General features: G+C 46.9%; 1 protein-coding gene and 1 long non-coding RNA gene across 16 annotated transcripts; one reads left to right on the top strand and one right to left on the bottom strand.

Moving 5' to 3' along the window:
- Positions 1–2,587: 2,587 nt before the first annotated feature.
- FAXDC2 (fatty acid hydroxylase domain containing 2) lies at positions 2,588–25,473 on the bottom strand. 15 transcript variants are annotated; one of them, XM_073890611.1, is made up of 10 exons: positions 25,334–25,467; positions 24,936–25,209; positions 23,731–23,858; positions 12,733–12,824; positions 12,498–12,601; positions 9,166–9,287; positions 4,928–5,133; positions 4,320–4,425; positions 3,802–3,968; positions 2,588–3,020 (listed from the first exon to the last, which is right to left on the bottom strand). In XM_073890611.1, exons 3-10 carry the CDS (start codon positions 23,839–23,841, stop codon positions 2,864–2,866), a joined length of 1,065 nt encoding a protein of 354 aa, XP_073746712.1. In that variant the 5' UTR covers positions 23,842–23,858; positions 24,936–25,209; positions 25,334–25,467; the 3' UTR covers positions 2,588–2,863. The 15 variants fall into 15 exon arrangements, with proteins under 15 accessions (XP_073746712.1, XP_073746716.1, XP_073746729.1 ...); XM_073890615.1 differs by having other exon boundaries at positions 24,936–25,204; positions 25,334–25,457; XM_073890644.1 differs by lacking the exon at positions 23,731–23,858 and adding exons at positions 14,077–14,144; positions 17,420–17,482 and having other exon boundaries at positions 2,589–3,020; positions 24,936–25,467.
- Positions 12,798–23,736, top strand: LOC112820151 (uncharacterized). The gene is made up of 3 exons (XR_003207062.2): positions 12,798–13,536; positions 14,155–14,202; positions 23,467–23,736. It is a non-coding gene; the product is annotated as an uncharacterized lncRNA (long non-coding RNA).
- Positions 25,474–27,682: the final 2,209 nt, after the last annotated feature.

The raw sequence follows: 27,682 nt of genomic DNA, 5'->3' as shown, positions 1-27,682 counted from the left end.
TACTGGCTGGTCTCCCATCTGGGGTACAGCTCTTGAGGGATGGAGCCTGGTTAGGGTTCCCTTAGATCCAGGGGAACACTGCACTCGGAATGTGTACATGAAAGCTTTGCAGGGCTCTGCCCTTGGGCTTGTGAGGAATCTGCCTAGGGAACAGACTCCCGAGGCAGCTAATGAATGCATCCAGGTGAAATCCTCAGTGCTTTTTTTTTTTTTTTTTAAGATTGATTTATTATTTATTTTGAGAGAGTGAGAAAGAGAGAGAGTATGTAAGAGGGGGGAGGGTCAGAGGGAGAAGCAGACTCCCCGCTGAGCAGGGAGCCCGATGCGGGACTCGATCCCGGGACTCCAGGATCATGACCCGAGCCGAAGGCAGTTGCTTAACCAACTGAGCCACCCAGGTGCCCATTCCTCAGTGCTTTTGAGAGCTTCTGCCAACCTTGAATTCACACCCATCTTGTGTCTTAGGTGAGACACAGCAGTGATAGCCGGAGCCACAGAACGGAGAGCTGCCGGTGCAGCAGCTCCAGGGGCTTCTGCCCTTTTGCCCGGCTCCCGGGATTTCCATCCTCTGGCTGTGGCCTGGCGTCTTGTAAGGAGACAGCCAGGAAGGTTGCCGTGATGCCTCACACACGGCCCGCGCAGCCGCTCACCGAACAGACTTCCCCGCTAGGGTGTAGAGGACTAACGGTTCAGCACTCTGTGGCCTTAGAGGAATCCAGGTCAGCCAGCGAGCCCTGAGGATTGAAGCTAGGAAAGGCTGGAATGGTGACTATACCCCACCCCACCCGTGACTGGCCCCTGGGCTATTGGTGGCTTTTCACTGACCCGTGAAGCCAGGTACTGGCCAGGAGTAACATTCAGAATGCTAGTCTGGCCTCGATGTAGAATTACAAAACTAGAAGTGAGGCATGGCCTTCCTTACTCAATCTGACAACTCATTCATGCCTGGCACTTGAGCATCCCATCAGAAACATTTTCCCAAAGAATTCCACCATTCTTCATGTGGGCAGGTGCTTTAGGACCACCAATGGCCTCCATAGGCTGAAGGAGAGTTTAGGAGGTGGTTACCAGGGCTTCTGCAGAGGGATTTGAGGACAGGAAGACAGACCCTACTTCCACAACCTGGTAGGGATGCTCATGAGAGTGGCCACTGATGATTAATTGCATTGCCGTGGCTCCCAGAGATGCCACGTGATCGAGAGCAACGGAACTAGTCACCGTCATGGAGAGAAAACACAGAAGCACCTACCAGAATTAAAGAGAGACCAATTTATTTTCCCTTTCACCTTCCCCTTTCACCTTCTTGAGGTCTGTCGGGAATTTGGGGACCTCAGCCTTTTCTTAAGCCTCATTTGTTCACTGGCCCCTCTGTCAGAGCCCAGCCACGTGGCTGCCAAAAGGGATGAGAGACTGACAGCCTCTTGACCCTCTACAGTACCTCAAAGTCTAAGACATGGGAAAAAAAGGCATCCGTTCTTCCTCTTTCTCCACTCTCCTCATTCCCTACCCTTTTTAAGTATACTGAAGATGGGCTATTTCCCAAGTGTTGACTTGTAAGAACAGGTTGTGGGTGCAGGCTGGCAGCTGTGACACTTGAGACCGCTGGTGCCCCAGAAGCTGTACTTTAAGCTCAGGGCATGGGTGTCCTGGGGACAGGGCCAGGCCCACCCAGGCCAGAGTGGGGCGGGTGGGGTTTGGGAAGCCAAGGAAGATACTTTCTGGTAGGCACCTGGTCGGTGTACTGGGCAGGTCCGGAGTTGTAGGGCTGATATGACGGAAGGAGTCTTAGATCTGCTTGGAGACTTGGCCCTACCTGATATTAAGGTATTTTATAAAACAATGGATGGTTGTCTTGACAGAGCTGAACGTTCAGGAATAGACCCAAATATATAACAAGGATTTAGTAACTGATAATGGTGGTCTTGAAACTGTCCTTGGGAGCTGCAGGGTTCCTGACAATGGCTGGCTGCTGAGGGAAGGCCAGGCTGGGGACTGTTGCAACCCAAGCAGCTCTTTGGTTTTGTTTTAGATAATAAGGTTCCTGACAAAGTTGCATTTGAAATAAATGGTGTTGAGAAAGCTGGTTAATCATTTGGGGGAAAATGAGGGTTTTGCCCTTTGGTCAGTCATGTTTTTCTTGCCTTCTCACTGGAGGAAGAGGGTTCTAGCCTCCTCAGTTGGGTGTCCCCAAAGGTCAGGAACTCTGACCCTTCCCTCTGTGGTTAAAAGGGCCTCCAGCTTAGCAGGTTAACCCGGTTTGGCCTTTGGTTTCCATGTTTCCATGTATGGCTGAAGGTAGGTGTTGGGGTTTGGTGTGCACCTCTTTGATATCTCAGTTTTAATCCAGGGAGGAGCTTTCTGTGATTGACATTTTTCTTTTCATAGAGGGATGATGTTTGTTTGCAGTGGGGCAGAGTTGAAATGGGGCCTTTGTTAGCTGACCTGTTTTGGCAGTGAGGGTGTCCTAAGCCCTCGCCAGAGTAGGGTATGCAAAAAGCTTTTGAGGACAGGAAAGGGCAAAGCAATACCTTCTGTTCCCCTCACCCCCTGGCACCCGGAGCTCTCCCTGGAGTTGGCAGTAGCTTCCTATCTCGCTGCCACCTTTGCATTCTCTGTCTTGTCTAGGCCAGAAAAAGGTTGTCTGGGGTCGTTTCTCCCCTTCCACAGCAAAGGACAGGACCACTATTTTTTATTTTTTTAAGATTTTATTTATTTGAGAGAGAGCATGAGGGGGGGAGGGTCAGAGGGAGAAGCAGATTCCCCGATGAGCAGCGAGCTGGATGCAGGGCTCGATCCCAGGACCCTGGGATCATGACCTGAGCCAAAGGCAGACGCTTAACGACCGAGCCACCCAGGCGCCCCCTCACTCCATCTTCTTCGGGGCATCCGGGATGCTCTCAGACAGTGGGGTGAAGCCCAGCAGGAGGATGTCTCTCTCATAGGCCTTGGTCTGCTTAAACATTGTGTCGGTCCCATGGAGGTGGTCCAGCACTCCCAGCACCCCATAGCACTGGCTAAACCTAGAGGAGAGAGGAAGGTGCGGGAGGCTGGTGTGCTGTTCTTTTCATTCGTGCCAGCCTCACATTTCTAAGCCTTCTTACCCCAAACCCATCCTCAACCACGCTGACCACCCCCATCAGAATATCCCCGGGAATTGTACACATTCCTGGGGCCACTCCAGACTGAAAACCTACAGATCATAGGTTTGAAAAACTATGTGAGTCCGATGCACACAAGTCAGAACGTGTGGCAGAGCTTGCCTTGTTCAGGTAGGTTCAGGGGCCACCTCCATCAGAATCCCCTAGGACACTTAACTAAAATGCAGTTTTTCAAGTCCTGCTGCCCCCTGCACTTTGATTCCGCACATCTGGAGTGGAACCCAAGAACCTGCATTTCATCAAGGTGTCTCAGGTGATTATGGTGCTGGAGGTTTGTAGACCACACTTGCAAAAGCCTGGAGGCTTTCAGAGAGGACAACCCCTTGAATTGTGTGCAGTATTTCTATGTGTATATGCATTGTTCTGACAGTGCCCATAGCTTACATTAGATACTCAAAGGGCCCAGGACCTGAGTAAAGGTTAAAAACCCACAGCTGCAGGAAGACCCAGTGTCAGGAAGAAGGAAAAGAGCAAGGTGATCTGGGTCCAGCCTGTTCATTATTCTCCCAACTTCCAGACCTCTCCCTCCCATAGCACCAGCACATTGACACTGAAACACCGGGGTCATGTCTGCTCCTGGAAGCTCCAGGAGGGAAGGTGAAGGCTATTGCCCAGGGACCCATAGTGGGGAAGGAGGTCTTACTCGAGGTGGTGGTAGTCATGGAATTCAGGTGAAGGCAGGAAAGGTAGGTGGTAGCCACAGTGGGAAATGGTGGTGATGATGAGGGCCAAGGAGAACCACATGGTGATGGAGGACAAGTGGGAGCCCATTACTATGGGACCCACCATCACCGGCAGCATGTTGGAGGTCTGCAAAGGGAGGGCTGTTTGAAGGTGGGCCCTAGAGAGATGGAGGGGACCCAGTGGGTGTCCACTTTGCCCCAGGGTGGTACCAGGAAGACTTTCTTGACTCAGATCTGGAGAAACTGAGAGTTGCAGGACCTTGATTCGCTGGAATCATTCAACTTTATAACTTTGGGACAAGTTACTGTTTGAGATAACTTAAACGTTGGGCATCTCGCATAGACTAGGTCAACAAAAAATGGTAGCTGCTGAATGGGAAGAAGGGAGAGGGGGCACTGTGGTCTAATTCTCTGCGGGAGGCCTCAGGGAAGGTGGTTGGGGCCCTCTGCCCTTTGCCTGGAGGAGAGCTTTACTGACCACATGATCAATAGGGTGGCTGTATAAAGAGATCACGCCAATGGGAGCTGTCCACTCATGGTGTTTCTTGTGGATTTTCTTGTAGAATGTTGGGTGGTGAAGGAGCCTGGGAAAATAGTTAGTAGTTAATAATCTGCCAATCTCCTTTCTCCCTTTCCCACCAGGCCATGAGAAACCAAAGGTAGGACTATGGAGCAAAGTTTCAAACGCATTGGATTGGCACTTGGACAGACCTGCCTTCGAGTTCTAACCCCACCTCTTATGCTGCATAATTCGGGGGTGGGTTACTTTGCGCCTCTCTACCTCAGTTGTACTAGCTGTGGGGCTGGTGGGGATGGTGCCCACAAAGGATTCAATAAGGAAACGAATGGGAAACTGCCCCACTGCACACATGAATGCGGAAGGCTCTTTTTTTCCTAGACATTTCTCAGTTGCCTCAAGTTGTCAGTCGTGGAACAAACAGTTGTGTCCATGTTAACTAAGAAGAGGCTTTTGAGGCCAGGTGGTGTTGGTCTTACACCTACAATTCTGAGGCCTCAGTTTCCTCCCTTAAAAGTGAGCCCTAGGAGAGTGAGGAACCAGCTGTGCTTGGGCCAGGACCCGCTCACCGGTGCGAGTAGTAGAACAGGACTTCCTCAATCAGAGTGAAGATAGCCAGCTCCAGGAGGAACCAGTGGAAGGTGGGTAGCTCTCGGTGGCAGGGGTCTCCCCGCAGCTTGAGGATGGGATAGAGGAAGACCAGCATGGGCAAAGAGATCACGACCTGGTTGAAGAGAACTGTGCGGATACACTGCCGTAGTTTCTTGGTGTCCACCTGCCCGAGGTAAGGAAGGAGGAAGATGGACAGGAGTGTGAGAACTAGGTCTTTCTAGAAACGGCTTCATGGTGACCTGCTCACAGGAAGCCCTCACTCTGGGGTGGATGCTAGGTGTGACGTTTGGCCATAGCCAGCAGCCCCTCACTGCTGCCCAAGCCTTGCGGTGGAACCATCTGGCGATACCCCTGCTTTTGGAAACTCCCTTCTCAGTAGCCTTCAGTCAGCCTTCTCCTTCCTGCACCTGTCACCACTGTTCTCCCCATTTCTCTGGCCAGGCCCAGACGTACTTCCTGACAGGCACCGTAGGGTGCCTCCAGGGTGCTTAATGAAGGCTGTCAACTCTCAGGTTGATATCCTTATTCAGCCTTTGAGCCCCTCCTCATCCACAGAGGCTTGACCATGACCAGGTGCAGAGCAAGGTCACCTGCCTCCTCATGTGGCCCAGCCTCCCTGGACGAGGCCCAGAGTGATGAGAAGGTGAGCCAGAGAACTGCCTATCCAGGTCTTGACTGAACTTCCTGTGACTTGGTCTTCCTGGTTTTCATGGTGGGGCTGTCCGGATGGGGACCTGCCTGAGCATTCTGTCCAGGTTTTCTTTGGAGAGCTGGCCCCAAATCTCCTACCCCGCTGAGCCTCAATACTATAGCCAGCATTTGCCCAAGAATTAGTACCTGGTCCTTCCCTTCCTCAGAGCACTGGGGCTCCCTGGAATAGCCCCATGACCACAGGTCACTTCCTGGGTCCCGATGAACTGGTTTGGGACTGGTCAGAAGGAATTCTCCCTGAGTGGCCTCCATGAGCTGGAGGGGTTCTGGCTGCAAGGTAAGGCTGAGTTCTAAGAGGCCCTCAGGCTTCAGGCCTTGCTCTTCCTCTAGCTTTTTCAAGTACTGCACGCACTAACTGACTCGAATCCACTCTCTAAGCTTTCAGTTCCATCCCACGGTGAAGCCAGGTCTGGCTAGCCTGGTTTGAGAGCACCTGTAGATAAAGCCATCCATCTCTTCTGGAAATCTTTACCAAGAGGAGGGCATCACATGTTTACTCGTTCATTTATTCGGCTGATATTTCTTGAGCACCCTCTACATTGCAGGCAGTGTCCTGTATGCTGGGAAGCAAGCAATGAGCAAAACAAAGATTCCTTCCCTCATTGAGTTTCTATTCCTGGCACCAATAATCTTAAATAGAATGGTCAGGGTGAGCTTTGTTGAACAAAGAGATGAGGATGATGAGGGAAAAGATACCTGGGGGGAGAGAGTCTTCAGGCGAAGGGCGTAGCTGGTGAAAAGGTTCTTGGCACATTGCAGGCATCCTTGACTGGCGAGGAGGCCGAGAAGTAGGAGGTGATGCCAAAATGGTGGTGAGGAGCGAGAACATAGACGGCCTTGTAGGTCATTGGGAAGACTGGCTTTTACTCCAAGGGAAATGGGGGGTCATGGTGAGCAGAGAAGTGACAAACTCTTACAGGATTACTCTGGCCACTGTGTTGACCACAGACTGTGGAGGAGGCAAGAATAAACACAGAATTGCCGTCCTATAGATAGAAGAGAATGACAGCTCAGAGCAGTGGAGGTAGTGAAGGGCAGCCCTGCCATGAACTCAGACTGGGGAGGTTGTGGGTGGCAGTCTTTGAGGGGATGAACAGAAAGTCTCTTGGGGACATGTTGGATGGGAGTCGTCAAAGAGGCCTTTGGCAATCTGAGCCTGGAATTCAGAAGAGAGTTCTGGGCTAGAGATAGGAATTTGTGGGCTGTCGGCATAGAGATTGTATTGCAAGTCACGACCCTGGAAGAGAGACATGCGGGAGTGAAGACAGAGGCGGGCAGAAAGGCCTGAACCCTGGGAAGCTTAGCATTAAGAGGCGGGAGAGAAGATAGACCAGAAGGAAGACCATGAAGGAGCGGCCACTGAGATGGGGGGAGAAGTGGAGAAGCCAGGTAGGAGAATATATAGCAAGAATGCAGAGACACGCAGCTGTGAAGACATGCCTGCCAGGGCGAACGAGAGGAGGCTTCGAGAGCAGCGGGGGTGGAGCAGTTGGGGTGAAGGCCTGACCAGAGGAGGTTCACAGAAGAGGTGAGATGATGGGTTTGTGGTTATTGGGGAAATACCGGCTGAGGGATTGAGGGTGAGGTTCGTCATGTTTGGAACTTACTTTCAAATGGTTAAGCTAAAAATTATAGATGCATACGTATTTGTATTTTTACATCTAGATAATGCAAATACTGTAAAATGTTTAAAAGCGAATCTAAGCAGTGCATGAATGAGTGATCATTATACTCCTTTTTTTCAACTTCTGTATCTATGTTTACAATTTTTCATAATTACAAAATGTTGGGAGAAAAGTGTGGACAGAGAGGAGCTGGAAACTGGACAGACAACTCTTTCCAAGAGGCTGGTTGCAGGTATTGCTCGCAGGCTGGTGTGGAGAGAGTCTGTGGGATCTCTCTTCTGCTTGCCTATTCCTTAGTGAAGGAGGAAGCAAGGCTGTCCTCCTGCAGGTCAGGGAAGGAGATGTTGGGGATGTGAGGAGGGAGGAGAAGGTGCAAACTGGCTATCCAGGGGAGCAGGAGAGCAAACAGGGCAGGGGGCTGGTGGCCTGCGGGGGCCCACGCTGTAGGAGCACTGGACCCGGAGTCCGACGACAGGAGCCCTGGCTCTGCCTCCTAGTGACACTCTGACCCTGAGCTAGTCACTGCTCCTTTCAGAACCTCAGCTTCTACAACATGCAACCAGACCTTCCCTGTGTGGCTTTCCAACCACTGTAGGCTGTCACAATGAGTGTTGTCATGGTAGGTGATACTCTTGATAGCTGATGTGGCCTGCTGGTGAGAGCTTGAGCCCCGGGGTCAGAGAGCTGGAGCATGAATCATCTACCCATGTCACATCTCAGAGCCTGTTTCCTCATCTGAACCATGAAGGTTGTGACAGTACCTGGCCTTGAGCATTTACTCCACGGGGTCTGATAAGGACACCGCCATGGTCTGACAGATGAAGGGCTCTCAACAGCCAAGTGTTGGCTTTGACACGTCAGCCCCAGTCCATGCCTGCCAAACTGGACCTGGAGGAAGCCCCCTGGCTGGCTGGCCGTTACCATCTCAGGTGAGCGGGGCTGTGAGCCTGGCCAGCAGCCCTGGTTCAAGAAGGGGCTACTCTGAAAGCCTGGGTCAAGGGCATTATTTTTCACCCATTCTGCTTTCTGCAGTGCTGGGCTGGGGCAGAATGCCCTGATGCTGAGATGGGCCACCTAGGCACCTGGGCCGATAATTAAAAGATGATTGTCTTCTCTGGGAAAGAAGCCAGAATGTGGTTTGGGTGGAGCTGGGGAAAGAATCTGGGGTAAAGAACGAACTTCTTGCGTAAGAAAAGGCTCCTGGAGGTTGTCAGAGCACCAAGCAGGTGACTGGGCTCGGGGCACAGTGGGGCTCCCTTCCAGCGCTGTGTAAGTCGAAGACGTGTGTACTGGTGTTCTCTCTCCTACTGGGCTAGGAGTTCCTTGTAAGCAGGGTGCAGGCCTCGTTTCGTGGGGCTAAACTACGCACTGGCAGTTGAAGTGAATGACTGGGAAGGAGGACCTGCTTAAAAAGCAGCCACCGCCCACACATTCAGACCCCTGTATCCACAGTGGGCCAGCCACCATGTCATCCGTGCTTTTGGCATCCAGCCACTGCTGTCCCTACCCCGGCTGCTGAGCAGGGAGCTGCCGGACATCTCTGCACTCACCCCAGTACCAGGCTTAGCCCATCATTTCCATTCCCCAAATGCTGACCACAGTGCTGTGGGGGTGGCACAGGCAGGCACAGGGCCAGGGCTGGGAATCAGAAGACCAGAACATTTTGTCCTGCCTGGCTGGCTCTGAGATCTGGGGCAGATTATTTCCTCTCTCCAACCTTCTCAACCAGGGGAGCCTTGTACCCAGTTACTTGGCTCCCAGTGGCCATGCTCTCTCCTGGGCCTGTGGTGAGCATTGTGAGTGTGGCTTCCGCTCTTGCCTTCTGTGCTTTGCCCAGGAGAAGCCACCGCAACACTTACTGGTTCATTCTTGCCAACCTGAATTCGGTAGCGGGAGATGAAGTTAGGTTTTCCCGTTGTGTCAACCACTAGGAGAAGCCCACTGAAGCTCCAGAAGACTAGACTGGGTACTTCGATGACACCTGAGGTTGGGGAGCAGAAGAAAACAATCAGGGGACTCGAGGTTCTTGCAGCACATGTATTAACTTAACACAGCTTGACGGTGACTAAGGCTGCGTGGTAGACAGTCCCTTGCCAGGGAGGTCTCGGTGCTCCAGGCCAGAGGGCCTTAGTTGTAAAATGGAGACCGCGGGAGCCTGGGTGGCTCAGTTGGTTAAGCGACTGCCTTCGACTCAGGTCATGATCCTGGAGTCCCGGGATCGAGTCCCACATCGGGCTCCCTGCTCAGCGGGGAGCCTGCTTCTCCCTCTGACCCTCTTCCCTCTCATGCTCTCTCTCATGCTCTTCTCTCAAATAAATAAATAAATAATCTCAAAAAAAAATGGAGACCACAACCTTCTAGGTGGTTGAAGACAAAAAAATTTGAAAAATTTTAAAATTGTTAAATAGAAATAAAATTTATAATAAATATATAATCCATAAATATAATAACAAATAAACAAACTACAAATAAATTTAGGTTGACATCTGGGAGTCAGTGCCTATTGAACACTATGAATTCCCAAGGAAGATAGAAGCAGAGTAAGTGCTTGGTAGGATAGGGTTCCCAATGAGCACTGGACTAGGAGTCAGTCAGGAATCTAATCCCTATGACCCTATTAACTGAGCAGTGGGACTTCAGGCATCTAGCCAGCCGTTCCCAAAGTGGAAAACTCCTCTCTCAAGGCGCTCCTTGGTTAAACAGTGTTCATACCCCACTTTCTTGGAGGGCCATGGTCCAGACTAGCCTGCTAATGGCTCTAAGAATTCCTGCAGCAGAGAAACCCATTTGACTTTGTTAAGCCCAGCCTTTCCCAGTCTTTTTTTTTACCGAGGAACTCTATTTTGTCAGAACACCTAATAGGATGGCTGTGCCCGGGACAGTTGCAATTTACCTCAGGCTGTCTAGCCTAATTATTAACTAACACCTCATTTATTCTCACAAATGTCCCACTTTGGATGATAAATTGTACGGCCACCCCACCCATTCACAACCCATAACACTGATGTTCTGCAGGATACTTTAGAAACTGCTGATCCACAGTTAAAAAATTGAGATACGGCTTTTTTTTGCTCTGCATCCCACCTTCCTGTAAAGTCATTCCGAGAATCTCTGATCTCTGTGAACAAACAAGCACTTTGTTCACGCTTATTGGCAGTTATTCAAATGACAATACAATGTTACCTAACTCTTACACTATTAACTTTGTCCATGTCTTGCCTCCTCCTAAATATCCCAAGGGGCAAGGGCATTTTACTTTGTGTCTCTGTACTGTTCCTCCCATACCCTTCTTGCCCCTACCAGAAACCCCAGGGCCTGTGGCATTTGGGGCCCGAAAAATACTTGGCCAGCACTGTGGGGAAATATGATTAACACAATATCTTAGGGAGCAATTTGGCAGTATCCAAAGAAGAAAAAGAGAGTGACAGAAACAGGGGAGAAAAAAGAAAGAAAGAAAAGAAAAGAAAAGAAAAAGAAAGAAAGAAAGAAAGAAAGAAAGAAAGAAAGAAAGAGAAAGAAAGAAGGAAAGAAAGAAAGGAAAGAAGGAAAGAAATAAAGAAAAAGGCCACACATGTCCATACACATATACATCCATTAGTGCATTAAAAAAATCACAATAGAACACTTAAGGAGACTGAAAAAAATAGTTGGTACCTTGTAAGTTCACCCATATATCCAATATAGATTCTTCTATATTTATACTAATTTATATACTATTTATACAATTTATACTAATATATTAACTGTGGTTATTTCTTGGATATGAGAGTAGGTGATTTTCACTTTCTTTAGGCTTATTTGAATCGTCTGATGTTTATTTTTAACAATGAACATGTATTTACTTTTATTCTCAGAAATCTCATGCTTTCTTATTTTGGAAAAAAAAAGAAAATGTTAGGTTGGTGATTGCTAGTGGGCCATCCATCAAGGTAGCGCCTCCTTATAGATCCAAAGGCTCCTTGAGGAATACAGAATAAAAGCCCCAGCAAGAGAAGATGTTGCACTTTTTTCCAGCTGTAACACTTAAAATTGCAAACATTTATCTCCTTTGTATTTGCTTTTCATTGGGCTGAAAGGCAGCTTTCCCATCATTGTAACAGGAATACATCAAATGTTTTCCCACCACTTTCCCCATATGTTTGTAATCTGCATTGTTCTTTTCAGTGACTCTTCAATGACAGCTTGCATTGAACCTGTCCTATCTAATGTTTAGCCTGTTTTCAGAGTTCTTCCAGCTGAAAACAATTGTCAGTGACATTTTATTTGTACTTTTGCTCTGTGACAGCAGGCAATTTTTTTTTTAAATCTCCCCTTCTAGACTGTGACATAGTTTTTTTAGTATTATTTCTTAAAAGATTTATTTATTTATTTTGAGAGAGTGTGTACACGTGGGAGGCAGGGGAAGGGGGGAGAGGAGCAGAGGGAGGGGAGGCAGAGAATCCCAAGCGGACTCCCCACTGAGCGCCGAGCCTGCTTTGGGGCTCCATCCCAGGACCCTGCGATCATGACCTGAGCTGAAATCAAGAACTGGGCGCTTAACGGACTGAGCTGCCCAGGTGCCCCTGTGACATAGTTTTTTAAATGAGGTAAACACTTTATCTGAAATATCTACATCCTCTGTAAAAATTTGGCACAGAGTAAATTAATAAATATTCTTTGAGTGAGTGAACCTGTGATTGAGGACATTCATCATTGTAGGTAACGCTGTTATAAATATCTATGCCTTTTTTCTCCCCCCACATTTTCTTTGGCTCGTTGTGAGTCATTCACAATGTCAGTAAATATTTATTAAGTGACCACTTGCTGTCAAGCCCCAAGAGCTAGATTATACCAGGGGTGAGGACACAGTCTCATGGGAGATAGAGCAGCTCTGTGTGCTTGTGGACCTGGTATCCAGATGCAGGATTATTACTCTAAACATGCATTCATTTTCACAAACACGTGTTTTTTTTTAATTTTTCTATTTTTGGGGGGAGGGGAGTCTCAGGTTCTTTTCTTAGATATCCTTAGGCATCCATTTCAGATGGCCTATGATTAGCACTCTTTGGGATTACCACTGTCTTAAACTTTTCAGTCTTCATTCCTTGGAATAAGGAGCTGAGAAATCAAAGTAGAGAAGAAAACCACAGACAAAGAATTAAGCTATGATCATGTACCCAAACCCCAAGCACTCGTGGTCTGGGAACCTCACCTATAACGTAGAGGGTCCACTCCTTCCCTTCAAATCTCGACAGCAGCCTCTCCCACTGGGCTTGCCAAAAATAGCCAGAAGTGCCCCAAAATCTCTGAAGATGCCTTGGAAGAAAAACCATTCGGGTTTCTGGGTGAAGACTGGTGGGTGGATAGCTGCTTACCCCATGCTCCTCCTCCAGACCCCCAGCACACTGCCCGCAGGTCCTGAATGCAAGCTGGCTGCACAGACTTACCATGTGACTGTGTTCCAGAAGGCCACAAGCAAGAGAAGGCCAGAGCCCAGGATGAAAGCTGTCTTCCTCATGGAGGCCCAGATGTGTCCCTCCTAGAGGAGAACAAGGAAGTGTCAGGCCCCAGCAAGCCTCCTGCCATCACAGGCAGCTCACACTGAGTCCTGGCACGGAAGATGTGGGATCGGGATCTCAACCACGTCAGAGTTGCACATCTGCTGGCCTTTTCCCAGCCTCTGTGGGAGGCTCTTCCTTATCAAGAGCTCGTGAGCTGTATATGGGTATGCCAAGAAGAAAGGATGGGACTTGAGACTGGGTGAGAAGACATTTGGCAGAGCCAGCCTGAGCCCCATACACCTCAGGTGATGGCCATTCCCTTTACCAGCCCACAGCCCATAGCTTACCCAGCCGGGGTTGACAGTGAAGTCCCCAGAACCACGTCAGGAACAAGTCTAAACTGCAGTTTCCTAGGCTCTACCCTAAGAGACTCTGATTTTGAGCGTAGCCTGGAAATCTGGGTTTCAGCCAACCCCCGGGGTGACTCTGATGTAGGGGTTCCCAAGGTACCTCTGGGCAAACACTGGCCCAATGAACCAGAGCCTCTGCTCGATCCATCTACTCAACGTACATGTGCTACGCACCTCCTATGCGAAGGCCCAAGGAAAGACACACCAGAGAGCCCGTCCTCATGGCCCTTACAGCCTCCCAGCAGAGATCACGCAAGTGGGGGACCCTGTTGTTATTCTCATTTTACAGCGAAGGAGACCGAGGCTCAGAGGGGACATTTTGACCGAGGTCATAAAACCAGTAAGTGATAGACACAATTATGATAGAACCTTGAGGAAAGGTGTCAGATTTCCAGACTCACTGTCATAATGATTCCTGCATACAAATATACCCAGCATACGAGTCCTGTTGAACAGTTTACAAAATACTTCTATTTCAGTTAGCATTGCAAATACAGCCTCTGTGTGCGGTAACCTGAGTTCACAGAGCTTACACAAGCTGTCCACGCAAATCAGGGGCCAGGCCCTGGCTTCAGTCCTGCTGTCTTGGGGCTATAGGCCATCAGTAGTTAGGGCACAGCGGAGATGCAGAGGAAAGACTGCCTCTGAATGAGACAGGGCTGTGCTGAGGCAGGGAGTGAAGCTATTCCAAAGAAGGATTTGTCATAGCTCATCTCATAGAGAGCCATTTCCATGCAGATGGAGTCCCCCATTGCCACCCGTTGCCAACTCTCTGATTCCAGTTACCAATTTCCAGAGGTGGAGCCTGGACAGAGGTTCTGTAACCCCCCAGATGATTTTAATGAGTGGCCAGCATTAAAAACCACAGCAATCCATTCACCTTGACTTTCTTCGGTCTCTACTTCCTTGGTTGCCTCTGAACATGACATCATGACTCACTGGTGCTTTCTTATTCCAGATGAAGGAAGAAGCAAGAAGAGTGCAACAGAGTGAGAAGCCAAAGCAGGTAAATACCAACACCATGCTAGTGAGAAGGCAGCCACTGACTTCTTCCATAGCGGCACGTGCTGCATATCTGAGGTCTCCCCCAAGGTTTAGGGGTAGCTGACACATTGGTGGTGTGCTCATTTCAGTAGCTAAGCAAAGACCACTGGACTCCCAGCTGCCGTGTAACTCAAGCCCCTTTGCCCGCATGAGGGAGCATGACTGGGGAGGGAGTAGCTGAAAAGCCTGATAGCTGTCCTCCATTGTCTCTTGGCCCCTAAGAATGTCCCATCCCTCAGGCCTTTGAAACCACCCCTTTCTATAACTGCTCCGGAGATGGGAGAAGCCCACTAGGGGCTGGGGAACCAGCTCTTTCTTTTTTTAAAGATTGTATTTATTTATTCCACAGAGAGACACAGTGAGAGAGGGAACACAAGCAGGGGGAGCGGGAGAGGGAGAAGCAGGCCTCCTGCTGAGCAGGGAGCCCGATGCAGAGCTCGATCCCAGGACTCTGGGATCATGACCTGAGCCGAAGGCAGACGCCCAACGACTGAGCCACTGAGGCGCCCCTGGGGAACCAGCTCTTGACCCCAGCTGACTTCTGCCCTGTGCTCTTGTACTGCACAAAGACCTTTGGCCTGTTTATAGTCCTTTCACTTGGGCTGCCAGAGAGAGAAAACACAATCCCTGAAAAAAAAATTAGCTAATCTTATATGCGAAATTGAGGTTTTTAATTTGATTTAACTTGATCTGATTGCACTCAAATGAAAAATTCCTAGCGAGTCTGGAAAAATTCATGAAAAGGATCCTCTGAATACTAAAAAAGGAATAATTGCAAAGCCCAAGTTAAATGTCTGGCAAGCTTGAGGGTGACCTTTCAGTGGCCTGCTTAAAAGAACAAGTTCCTCTGATTGGTCCTACCCATCCAGCCCTCAAGGAGAGAGGGAAAAGTTCATTTCCAGAACTCAGGACCCTGAGGAGCACTAGCGCTTCAAAAACTTTTCGCTGGCCACGGAAAACAATTTCGTTCTCTTGGGTCTTTCAATCAGAAGTGGGAGGGGGTAAGCTGAAAATAAACAATCCAGGGCAGACTCAGGGTGCTCTGAATGGGTCAGTCCAAACAGCGTGCTCCTTCAGAACTCCGAAGTCTGGATTAAAATGTAGCATCCTATTAGAGCAGCTTCTCTTCCCCCAACATCCCCCTGAGCCCGTGCCCACGGTCTGATTCACTACCTGCCGAGGAACTTCAGGCACACACCTAGAGGGACCACCACATCCAGTTCTCTCCCAGGAAAGGATATACGCAGACTCCATCTGGGCTTAGAAATAGCAGAGGGAAGGGACGTTTGTAATTTCTGCCCAAGGTACAACGGAAGTTGGTGGCATAGCCGGTAGCATTTTCCTTCTCCAAATCTGGCACCTCGTTTGACCATCGAGCTTGCAATGATGTCTACTTCAGACTCTTGGAGGAGACTAGGTCAGGGACCTCCCTGTCATTGCCAGGTGTTTTTATTTCTCCTGGATATGTGCCTAGGGGCAGAAGTGCTGGGTCCTACAGTCACGACATTGAACCTTTTCGGGAATGTAAAGTGGTTGCACCATTTTACATTTCCAACAGCAGTGTATGAGGGTTCTAATCTTAGATCCTCACCAACACTATTTATTGTCCCTATGGAAGAGTGTCATAAGCTGGCTGAAGAGGAGCATTACAGATCATGTGGTCCTGCCCTGTGATGAGGATGAAGGAACCTAGATAAAGGAGGGCAGGCAACCGCCCAGAGTTTGTAGATGGCACAGCCAGGATCAGAGGCTAGCTTTCAATATTTCTAAGGATATTTTATTCTTTTGTGTTTGATTGTTCTCGGTTGTATGATTCTAGGTGCATGTTTACCAGCTATGACCTTCAGAAATACCGCTTCTCCTTGACCCACATTTCTTGTAGATTACTTCGGCTGGAGAAAGACCACAGTGACCTATGAAGTGTCTTCCAGAGTTTGAGAGTGAGGACAGCAGGAAGGGGTGATATGCAAGCTGCTCACCATCTCCACTGGGATGACATTATGCAGGAGGAATGCGGTCAGCTCAGAGGAAAAGCTGTCAGGGAGGAATACGGGGACATTTTATACCCAGTCAGGGACACAGCACCTGATTTTAGGAGAAGTACCAGAGGGCTTAGTGTGCTGTCAGCCCAATCCCCACTTGGAGGCAGGAGAAAGAATTTCAGCCACTCTTTGGCCCCCACCCCACCTCCCCACTTGAGGCCAGCTTCCTTGTCACCCCTGCTTCTTCTTCCAGCTCCCTCTGTTGCAGATGAACCTGTTAGCAGGCCTGTAAGTGTGGAGTTCTGCCTCACTGTGAGTTCTCATGAAAAGCAAAGAGAAACAATGGATTGGAGCAAAGCCACCAGCATTCACTCTTGTCTGACCTGGGATGGCAGCCAGAAGTTCTTTGCTTGCTTGGGTGCTAGTGAGTGCTCCGTAGTCATATTCCTTACCACCCGAGGCTTCCAGAATCATAGCTGAGCAGGCACTGCAGGATGGCAAGTTTCAGCCCCAACCTGTGGCGAACACCTTTGCACCCCATCTCGGACGGCACATGTTACTTAATGTGGGTTTAAAAGGATTTCCAAAAACTCTCCCTTAAATAACAATTTTCTCCATCTGCACTGTCTTGAGCCGTTCCTGTTGGCCCCATTCCAAGTTTGCTCCACATCCTCCATGTGGATGGGGCCCGTCCCGAGAAGTCACCCTTTACACAGGGATAGGATTCTTGGACAAGCCAAGGTCGTTTTCAATCTGGCAGTTTGCCACCTGGAGTTCTGAAAAGCACAGAGCTTTCAGCATGAGGAAGGTAATGGTGCTAGTACCTTTGCGGCTAAGCCTGTCAAGTGTCTTAATGATAAGGAACCAAGTGTCAAAGGAAGCACCGTAAGCTGAGAAAGACTTGGGGATCTCAATGTCTGCCAATCATTTGCACACAGGTAGAACTTTTCTATCACCTTGCATTTCCCTCCTCAGTTCCTGCTGGGAAGTGGGAAAGACTCTGTTGACCCTGTTGAGATCACCATCTCTTCTGGGGAAGGAAAGAGAAGGATTGGGGGTTTATTTGTTAAGCTTCCAGGACTGCTCTACTGTGGGAACTTCACTTATAAGCCAGACTCTCATCCTAACTTTTTCCCCATTAGCATCACCATTATCTTTGCCAAGAGCTTGTGAAGCTAATGCGACATGGTTTCTTACCTTTGGAAGCTCATCCATTCCTTCCAGGAACATTTACAAAGAACTTACCTTGTGGAAGGAACCCTGGAGATGCAAGGATAAATGAGAAACTATCAGTTTAGATACATAAACCCATCATTCCAAAATCTGTATGGAAAGTACTTGGCGAGAGGTCCAGGCCAGAGCTAAGAAAATACTGAGTAGGGCAGGAGATCCAGCATACCCAAGAAGTCTTTAGAGGAGGACAATGCCCAGGTTTTCTCTGCACTCTTAGACAACACGATCTCCACCTCAAAACTTAACCTTTTCCTCCCGGATTTCATCTTAGCTTATCTAAGGAATGTTGTGTTTTAGTTAGATTATACTTTTTAAATCTTTTTTTTTTAAAGATTTTATTTATTTGAGAGAGAGCACAAGCCAGGGGGGAGAGGCAGAGGAAGAGGGAGAAGCAGACTCCCCACTGAGCAGGGAGCTCAATGCAGGGCTCAATCCCAGGACCCCGGGATCATGATCTGAGCCGAAGGCAGATGCTCAACTGACTGAGCCACCCAGGAGCCCCTACATCATACTTAAAAAAAAAAAAAAGGGCAAGATAGATGTCACAAAAACAGACACATAGATCAATGGAACAAAACAGAAAACCCAGAAATGAACCCACAATTATATGGTCAATTAATCTTCAACAAAGCAAAAAAGAATATCCAATGGGAGAAAGACTGTCTCGTCAACAGTGTTGGGAAAACTGGACAGCGACATGCAAAAGAATGAAACTGGATCACTCTCTTACACCATACACAAAAATAAACTCAAAATGGATTACAGACCTAAGTTTGAGACATGAAACCATAAAAGCCCTTGAGGAAAGCATAAGCAGTAATTTCTCAGACATCGGCTGTACAACTTTTTTCTAGATAGGTCTCCCGAGGCCAGGGAAACAAAAGCAAAAATAAACTACTGGGGCTACATCAAAATAAAAAGGTTCTGCCACAGCCAAGGAAACAATCAACAAAACTAAAAGGCAACCTATGGAATGGGAGAAGATATATGCAAATGACATATCTGATAAAGGGTTAGTATCCAAAATATATAAAGAAATTATCAAACTCAATGCCCCCAAAATGAATAATCCAATTAAAAATGGGCAGAAGAGCACTGGGTGTTATACGCAAACAATGAATCATAGAACACTACATCAAAAACTAATGATGTAATGTATGGTGATTAACATAACATAATAATAAAAAATAATTAATTAATTAATTTAAAAAAATGGGCAGAAGACACGAATAGACACTTCTCCAAAGAAGACATCCAGATGGCCAACAGACACATGAAAAGATGTTCAACATCACTGATCATCAGGGAAATGCAAATCAAAACTACAATGAGAGATCACCTCACACCTGTCAGCATGGCTAAAATCAACAACACAAGAGAACAACAGGTGTTGGCAGGGATGTGGAGAAGAGGGAACCCTTTTGCACTATTGGTGGGAATGCAAACTGGTGCAGCCACTCTGGAAAACAGTATGGACGTTCCTCAAAAAGTTAAAAATAGGGGCACCTGGGTGGTTCAGTTAAGTGTCTGCCTTCGGCCCAGGTCATGATCTCAGGGTCCTGGGATCGAGTCCCACATTGGGTTCCTTGCTCAGCAGGGCGTCTGCTTCTCCTTCTCCCTCCCCTTGCTCATGCTCTCTCTCGCTCACTCTCTCTTTCAAATAAATAAAATCTTAAAAAAAAAACTTAAAAAAATCAAAATAGATGTATGAATCTACCACATGAATATCAAAACTGCCATTGAAGATATTCCCTACTCCATTTTATCTTACTCTCCAAAAGAAGCAATGTACTTTGTATGAAGATATGGATGCTAAATTCTATAAAGAAATTAGTGTACAGTTTTCCTCTTTGGAAGAAGTGGTATGCTTTTTTGTAAAATGCAAAATTTTGAGTCAATCCATTTTGGTCCCTCCACCTCTACCTTTTCGCTTTGGCTGCCAGTAAGCTCAGAGTTAAGTTTAATGCTCAATTACACATTGGGGAATTTTCTTTTCTATTATACAGTCCTATATAAAAAATGATGTATATATAAAGATGCTCAATGTGACAGTTTTTAATGGCTAAAGATTAGAAACAAGTTAAATATCCATCAATAGCAATTGGTTAAATAAATTATAGTACATACAGTGGTGAACATTTTTCAGCCAGTAAAGGAATAAGGCAACTTTGTGTGTACTCTCCAAGTATTAAGTCGGGGGAAAATATGGGTGGAACATGTGTGTGTGTGTGTGTGTGTGTGTGTGTGTGTGTCCTGTTTATGTATGCATAGGATAATATATAGAATATTTGACTATAGCTGGAAGAATATCTAAGAAACTGTTTACAACGGTGGCTTCTGGTGAGGTGAACTAATCCACTGGGGGACAGGGTAGAAGGAAGTCTATCTTTTTACTGTATGACGTTTCCTGCCTTTTGATTTTTGTACCATGAGTGTATTTTACCTATCCAGAAAATTACAGAACTGTTAAAAATTTATTTTTTTTATTTTTAAGATTATTTATGTATTTATTTGACAGAGAGAGACACAGTGAGAGAGGGAACACAAGCAGGGGGAATGGGAGAGGGAGAAGCAGGCTTCCTGCTGAGCAGGGAGCCCAATACGGGGCTCGATCCCAGGACCCTGGGACCATGACCCGAGCCATAGGCAGACGCTGAACAACCGAGCCACCCAGGCGCCCCAGAACGGCTAAAAATTTTTTAAATAAATCCAATGCCCATTCGTAGGAAACATTTTATTGAAGATTTGTAGAGTAATTAGCTCTCTCTTTAATTAGCTTTCCATTTCTCTAAATCAGATTAATTTCAGTTCCTTTGAGAAGTCTTTGTTTCCCCTGAAATTGTAGGTCATTTTTTTCCATGTTCATTTTTCAGGATAGAAAGGTCCATAGCTTTCATTAGATTATTAAAGGTAACTCTGATTGAGTCAAGCAGAGAAAGACAATTATCATATGATTTCACTTACATGTGAAACATATGGAATAGCAGCATGGAAGACATTAGGAGAAGGAAGGGAAAAATGAAAGGGGGGAAATCGGAGGGAGAGACAAACCAGGAGAGACTATGGACTCTGAGAAACAAACTGAGGGTTTCAGAGGGGAGGGGGGTGGGGGGATGGGTTAGCCTGGTGGTGGGTATTAAGGAGGGCATGTACTGCATGGAGCACTGGGTGTTATACGCAAACAATGAATCATGGCACACTACATCAAAAACTAATGAAGAACTGTATGGTGACTAACATAACATAAAAAACAAAACAAAACAGTGCTTTGTTTCTTTTTTTTTGGGGGGAAAGGGGGGGGGGGGGGAGGGAGGTTAAAAACTTTACATGGTCCTGAAGAAGAGCAATGGCAGTAAAGCATATGGTTCTTCTCTCTATAGATCACAATTCAAAACAGTATGAAAGGTATTTATTGAGTGTCGGATGGTTTCTGATCAGTTTTTACCTATTTGCAGCTGTTCTATTGTATATATCCTTTACTAGAAGCTATTTCAAACTCTTTGGAGATGGAGACTGGGTATAAAGTATAAATAAACAGAACCAGATATTAAAATTAAAAACAAGAACTAAGAGAGAGTAGGTTGACTATCTGTACCATGAGACATTGACCCTGGAAGGAGGCAGCTCTGCTTGATTCCAAAGGCAGAGTGGTGGGGCGCCTGGGTGGCTCAGTTGGTTAAGTGTCTGCCTTCAGCTCAGGTCATGATCCCAGGGTCCTGGGATGGAGCCCCACATCGGGCTCCCTGCTCAGCGGGGAGTCTGCTTCTCCCTCTCCCTCTGCCCCTCTCTCCACTCATGTGTGCGTGCTCTCTCTCTCTCAAATAAATAAATACAATCTTTTTTTAAGATTTATTTATTTATTTGAGAGAGAGAGAATGAGAGAGAGAGAGAGAAAGAGAGAGCACATGAGAGGGGGGAGGGTCAGAGGGAGAAGCAGACTCCCTGCTGAGCAGGGAGCCCGATGCGGGACTCGATTCCGGGACTCCGGGATCATGACCTGAGCCAAAGGGAGTCGCTTAACCAACTGAGCCACCCAGGCACCCCTAAATAAATACAATCTTAAAACAAAACCAAAACAAAACAAAACAACAAAGGCAGAGTGCTGATGCCCATGATGTCCATGTGATGGAAACTGAGTGCCGCTGGATTGAGTGATTAGAGGCTGATATCTAAATTAGACCTGGGAACCCTCGTCTACCAGGTACACCTTGTGGCCAAAGGAAAGGTGACCATTTATCTTCTGGTGGTGGGAAGGCCTCTTTGGCTGCAGGAGTCACAACACTTGTCTGTCCACCTCTGATTTCAGTGGAGGTGATGAAGCATTTCCTAACATTTGTCCTTTGGCTAAGCTAATACATCCACATACTATCTCCCAAGATACTTACCTAGGTGTTTGACTCCTCTAAGCTACACAACCCTCTATTCTGCTGAATATTTTATGCCAAAGCAGCTTGTTTTCTGTGCCTCTCTACCTGCTGGCAGACATGTTTTCAGTTTTAAGTGGACAGAATCTGTCAGAAAGGTTCTAGGAAAGTCCCCAAACATGGTAGGCTTTTGTGTCTTCAACCCCAGAAGTTCTTAACATCGATTGCCAACGGGAGTGCTCAAGTTAGAAGTTTTGGCAAACAAAATCAACAGCAATTATTAATATTTAATATGTTAAGGTGCTATAATCATTACATTTTTATTGTGCTTTCCCTCTCTGACCTTTTCCTTTACCTTTTAAAGGCTCCCATCTAACAACTAGACGTGATCTCAGAGCCCTTCAATTCTGATGCTACCGTTTCCCATCGGAAGACATGGGGGCATAGAAAGGTTCAGTGCTCAGCTTCAAATTACGCAGCCATTTAGTGGCAGAACTTGATTTCAGTGCTTATTATACCAACTGAGTCCGCAAAAAGTGTAGAATGTGCTGATGTTGATGCATGCAGGGTAGGCATCAGGATTGTGAAGGAACACAAAGGAATGAGATCAGCCTCTATTAGCCATGAATAATGGATTAGATACTGTGTGTGTGTGTGTGTGTGTGCGCGTGCAAGTGTTTTAATACCAGAGGGAAAACAACATGTTTTCTCTAAAATATTAGTCATTTTTTCAAGAAACGTTTACTGTATGCAAGATACAATGGTAGCCATAGGGGATGCAAAGATAGGACATGCTTCTTGCCCTACTTAATAAAGTAATACTATATAGCTTTGATTTTTCAAGTGAGAAAGTATGTAGGAGGAGAATATGAAATTGCATTTACGATGGGAATGCATTTAGGGAAGAGAAAGAAAGAAAGGCACTAAAGGTAAATATTCTAATACTCTGTAACAATGAATTGATCCCCCTTTAAAGGGAATTTGATATATATTGTGAGATTATCCAAATTAGATACTTTTTAAGTATGGTTCTTTTGAAAGCAGATGATTCTGACTATGCAAGCTTTTTATTGCAGAATCCCCAGTCTAAGAAAATGATACGGTGAGGCTACAGATGATGTTCATGACCTCGAGAATCTGAATACAGAACAGAGGAATGGGGTGAGGGTGGGAGGAGTAGAGACTGTTTAAGTTTTGTCTGCAGCCTGAGACTTTCAGATTTTCTTTTTTTTTAAAGATTTTATTTACTTATTTGTCAGAGAGAGCGAGTGCACACACACAAGCAGGGGGAGTGGCAGGCAGAAGGAGAAGCAGGCTCCCCACTGAGCAGGGAGCCCAAAGTGAGACTCCATCCCAGGACCCTGGGATCATGACCTGAGCCAAAGGCAGACACTTAACGGACGAAGCCACCCAGGTGTCCCTCTTTCAGATTTTCTTTCAGATTCTAGGTCCCTGAATATTCTGCATGGTTGATGAGTGTTCCCATTTTATAGGTATAAGATATATCATCTTTATATGACTGTGTACTGTTTCTTTGTAAACATCTTGTGAAATTATTAGAATTATTTACTTTCAGAGGAGGAAAAAAACAAAGCAAGACATATAAGACCTCATCGATTATCTAATCTACCCCTTCTGTTTTATAAGCAAAGAAGATTGGCCTCAATTAGCAGAACTGACTTATTCCGAACTCCACACAATTTCTGGGAAAATGCAGGCTTCCTGAGACTTCACTGGGCGCTGCCTGTGTGTTTGGAGGAGCACAAATTCTCTTTCATAAGTGGGAAATGACATCGGGCGAGGGCTACCAGCAGGAAGACAAGAACTCCCATTACTTCAGCCTCTGCTCTCAGGCTGTTCATAGTCTTGGAAAAAGCTGAGCAGGCCATCTCCAGGGCTGAGGACACTGACCTGATGAAACGTAGTTGCATACTTAAAGCCTCTGGTGAGGAAGATTCTGAGGAGCTGCTGTGACCAAGGTCTGCGCACAAGTGAGACTTTTATAGGTGACAAGATTCTCATTCAAGAAGATGAAATGCCTGAAAAAAGGTGAAACTCTGAGCCAAAAGACTCAGGATTGTTCTATCAATGTTCCCTTCCCTGCCTTTGCTGCAGGTCTGTGTACCCTTTAAGAACTGCCTGTCCCCGGGCGCCTGGGTGCCTCAGTTGTTAAGCATCTGCCTTCGGCTCAGGTCATGATCCCAGGGTCCTGGGATGGAGAGCCCCAGATCGGGCTCGCTGCTCAGCGGGGAGCCTGCTTCTCCCTCTCCCACTCCCCCTGCTTGTGTTCCCTCTCTCGGTGTCCCTCTCTGTCCAATAAATAAATAAAATTAAAAGAAAAAAGAACTGCTTGTCCCTCCTGTTGGCTTGCTGTTGGCTTGCCTGTGAAAATGAGCCTGCCCATCCCAGCTGTTGACTTGTTGTTGGCTTGCCTGTGAAGAGGAGCCTGCCTGTTTACAGCACCAAAAAGAACCCCCTGTCCCGCCTGTTGGCATGCTGTTGGCTTGCTGGTGAAGATGAGCCTGCCTGTTTACTGGGAGAGCCACAGCACCAGACACACGCCTGCCATGGAGCAGATACTCAGGAAGTATCTGTTGAATAAATGAAAGAAGGGGGACTGAATAAAAAGCATTGTTTTTTGTCCTCAGACAGTGTCCAACATTTGCTTTGAATATATCAGCACCTTTCCCTGGTACTAAGGCCTTTCCTTTCTAAGGCCAGAGGCTGATGCTCAGAGCATTTCTGTTTTATCAAATTGAATTCAGAATCGTGATATCTCAACCCGAGAAATATAGTTGGAATTGCACATGAAACGGAAGCAAGCCACAGTCTGTATCCTGTCTTGCTTGCCTGAAGCCCCAAAGGGCCTGGGGGAGCCCCTGAAAACTACCAGCCTTAACGTTCATCCCCATCGATGCTCATTCATCCCCATCGCTCGCTGACTACATCCTCTCACCCAGTAAGCTTTGTGGGAATCCTTCCTGGGAACCACCAAGCTTCTAGTAATTCTAAAACCATTGCTAAATCTTACTATGTTGCAACAAGACAGCCTTCACACAGTTCTCCATTTCTAGCTCACACCTTGATCTTGTTTTAAGACAGTTAAAATTGGCTACCTGCCTTCAGGTGATCCTGGCAGGTCAGAGAAGAAATTTGTTGCTTGCAGTTGGGATTTTCCTCTTTCGATTCTGACTTGAGAGTTTCTCCTTTATTCATGGGGTTATGAAGCCAAACCCTGTCCGTCTGACACGACTGTCAGTTGCTGGCAGAACAAGGCTGTGGAGGATGGCACAAAGGCAGGGTCTGCAGACATCAGCGAGGGCCATGAAGGGGACTCTGGGCAGCGAGAAGACGTCCCAGGACATTGTTCCTAGGCAAATCTCACCTGTTCTGTCCGTGGGGGAGGGCAGCGAGGGGGCAGAGGGTAGAAGAACGGACTCTGCCTTTCTTGAAGGGAACTTGGAAGCGCCCAGACGGTGGCGAACAGCTCCCTCCCCCGCAGCTCCCCGCTCACCTCTGCGGTGGCCCATGTCCCAGCTCCTCCAAGGTCCCGGCCACAGCCCAGGGTGCACTCCACTTCTCCCTCGGCCCCTACTTAGGCGGCTGCTGTCACTGCACCGCTGTCCGACCGCGCGGCTCCCCAGTGGCTTGAGGAGGCCGGTCATGGTGATCGAGTTACCCTGCAGCCCACTGGCTAGGGCCAGGCACGTGACCAGAGAAAAAGTTTGGGTCTGCATGGACTGGAGACAAAAAACGCCCTTCTTGCCAACGGATGTCTCCTTAAAGCCAAGAGCAAATGCACACTTCAAGTAGGACCTTGAAAGAGCGCATCTGGCCAAACTCGGGGCTTTTTTCCCCTTCTTTTAAAAAACTTCATTCATCTTCCTCAGCTTAGGATGTTGCTGTCCCAAGGAGGCAGGTGCATTAAAAGATGTGGTTATCAAAAATAAATAAGTAAATAAATAAAAAAATGGGGCACCTGGCTGGCTCAGTGGATGGAGCCTGCAACTCTTGATCTCTGGGTCCTGAGTTCAAATCCCACCTTGGGCAAAGAGATTAATTTATTTTTATTTTTTTTTTAAAGATTTTATTTATTTATTTGAGAGACAGAGAGAATGAGAGAGAAAGCACATGAGATGGGGGGAGGGTCAGAGGGAGAAGCAGACTCCCTGCTCAGCAGGGAGCCCGATGCGGGACTCGATCCAGGGACTCCAGGATCATGACCTGAGCCGAAGGCAGTCGCTTAACCAACTGAGCCACCCAGGCGCCCAAAGAGATTAATTTAAAATAAAGGACGCAAGCAAGAAAGAGGGCAAAAAGATTAATTTAAAATAAATAAATAAATAAATAAATAAATAAATAAATAAATAAATAAAAGATGTGGGTATCAGATACTGTGGTGGGCAGACCAAGTGGATAAAAAGGTTACATGGACCAGAGGATCTCATTTGCTCATTTCTTATTACTTCTGTTGCTGCTGAGTGCAAGCAAGGGAGGAAAGATGCATCAACTATTACTAGTGAGTCTAGGTACAGGAAGGATACACCTGTGGAAGTTAAGCGTACTTGTTGACTGAAACAGGTAACATGAGGATATAGGATCCATAACATGAAATGGTGAGCACCTTTGAAAAAGAACGGAGTTTTGTTTGTAAATTTCTAAAAATTATTTTTGGAGAGGCAATATGTGCAACTGATATAAGATACAAAAATATTGAAGAGTGTATAGTAAAATGCCTTTTTATACTCTTCCTCAGTCCCCTAATTCTCCGAAGGGATACCCCTGTGACCACTGTTTGTATACCCATCCAGAGCTTGTCTATGTAAATACAAACATGCATGCCTCCCCCTCTTCCTTGGAAACAGCACACTATATATGCTTCTTCTGCTCCTTGCTATTTTCACTCAGCACGCAAACATGGAAATTGTTCCATATAGTTCCTTTAAGAGTTACCACATTCTTTTTAATGGCTCATGCTGGCCCATTACCTACATGTGTCATTATTTGGCCAAAAAAAAAAAAAAGGACCAAGGGTCATGTGTTAGTTAACTTTCCTTGCCTAAGTCCTGACACAATGCAAGGGCTCAGGAAACATGCAATGCTTGCTTGCTCACAAATTAATTACATTTTGTACAACTTGCTCATGTTTTCCCTCCTCTCTCCTTTTGGAGGTAACAATATTCTTTTCAATATTCCAGATATTTATATAATGTATATATTCCCCCACAACCAAGTCTGTCTCATGCACTGTTCAACCTCGCTAACCGATCCAATGCCCATCGTAATCTAGCTCCTCTCATATAACATTATTCCCCACTACTTCCTATTTTCTAATGCTCTGAGTACCACTGTCATGTGTAAACGTTTATCGATCACTTACTATGTGCAAAATTTTTTTTTTCTATTTTCTGTTATCCCTACCTCTATGTCATTGCTCATAGACTTTCCCATCCAGATTTTCCTTCCTGATCCTGCCCATTGTTCTACCTCTGGTTCTTTTCTTTCCGAACTTTTTTAGCTTATGTGGTCAGTGCTTCCCTAGAGTAGCAGGCAATTTTTTTCTTTTTTTTTTTTTTTAAAGATTTTATTTATTTATTTGAGAGACAGAGAGAATGAGAGAGAAAGCACATGAGATGGGGGGAGGGTCAGAGGGAGAAGCAGACTCCCTGCTCAGCAGGGAGCCCGATGCGGGACTCGATCCAGGGACTCCAGGATCATGACCTGAGCCGAAGGCAGTCGCTTAACCAACTGAGCCACCCAGGCACCCAGCAGGCAATTTTTTTTCTATAATCATTTCAAGTAAGAGCTTTATGTATTTCTATGGCATAACTCTGGCACACAGTAGGTCCTCAGCCGAACCTGC

This window comes from Callorhinus ursinus, unplaced genomic scaffold (assembly GCF_003265705.2).
Source record: "Callorhinus ursinus isolate GAN/ISIS: 27379988/994484 unplaced genomic scaffold, GSC_fseal_2.0 scaffold3, whole genome shotgun sequence".
NCBI classification, from domain to species: Eukaryota; Metazoa; Chordata; class Mammalia; order Carnivora; family Otariidae; genus Callorhinus; species Callorhinus ursinus.
The sequence above is the reverse complement of the archived record's forward strand: the minus strand, read 5'-3'. Positions and strand labels throughout refer to the sequence as shown.

Bases quoted from the DNA above. Each gene is read 5' to 3' on its own strand.
- FAXDC2 (XM_073890610.1), bottom strand. From the start codon at position 23,841: ATGAGAATCTTGTCACCTATAAAAGTCTCACTTGTGCGCAGACCTTGG. The intron at 9,288-12,497 runs GTGAGGTTCCCA...CCCCAACCTCAG, and splicing joins GTGGACCCTCTACGTTATAG to GTGTCATCGAAGTACCCAGT. The intron at 3,969-4,319 runs GTCAGTAAAGCT...CTCCCTTTGCAG, and splicing joins GCCACCCTATTGATCATGTG to ACCTCCAACATGCTGCCGGT.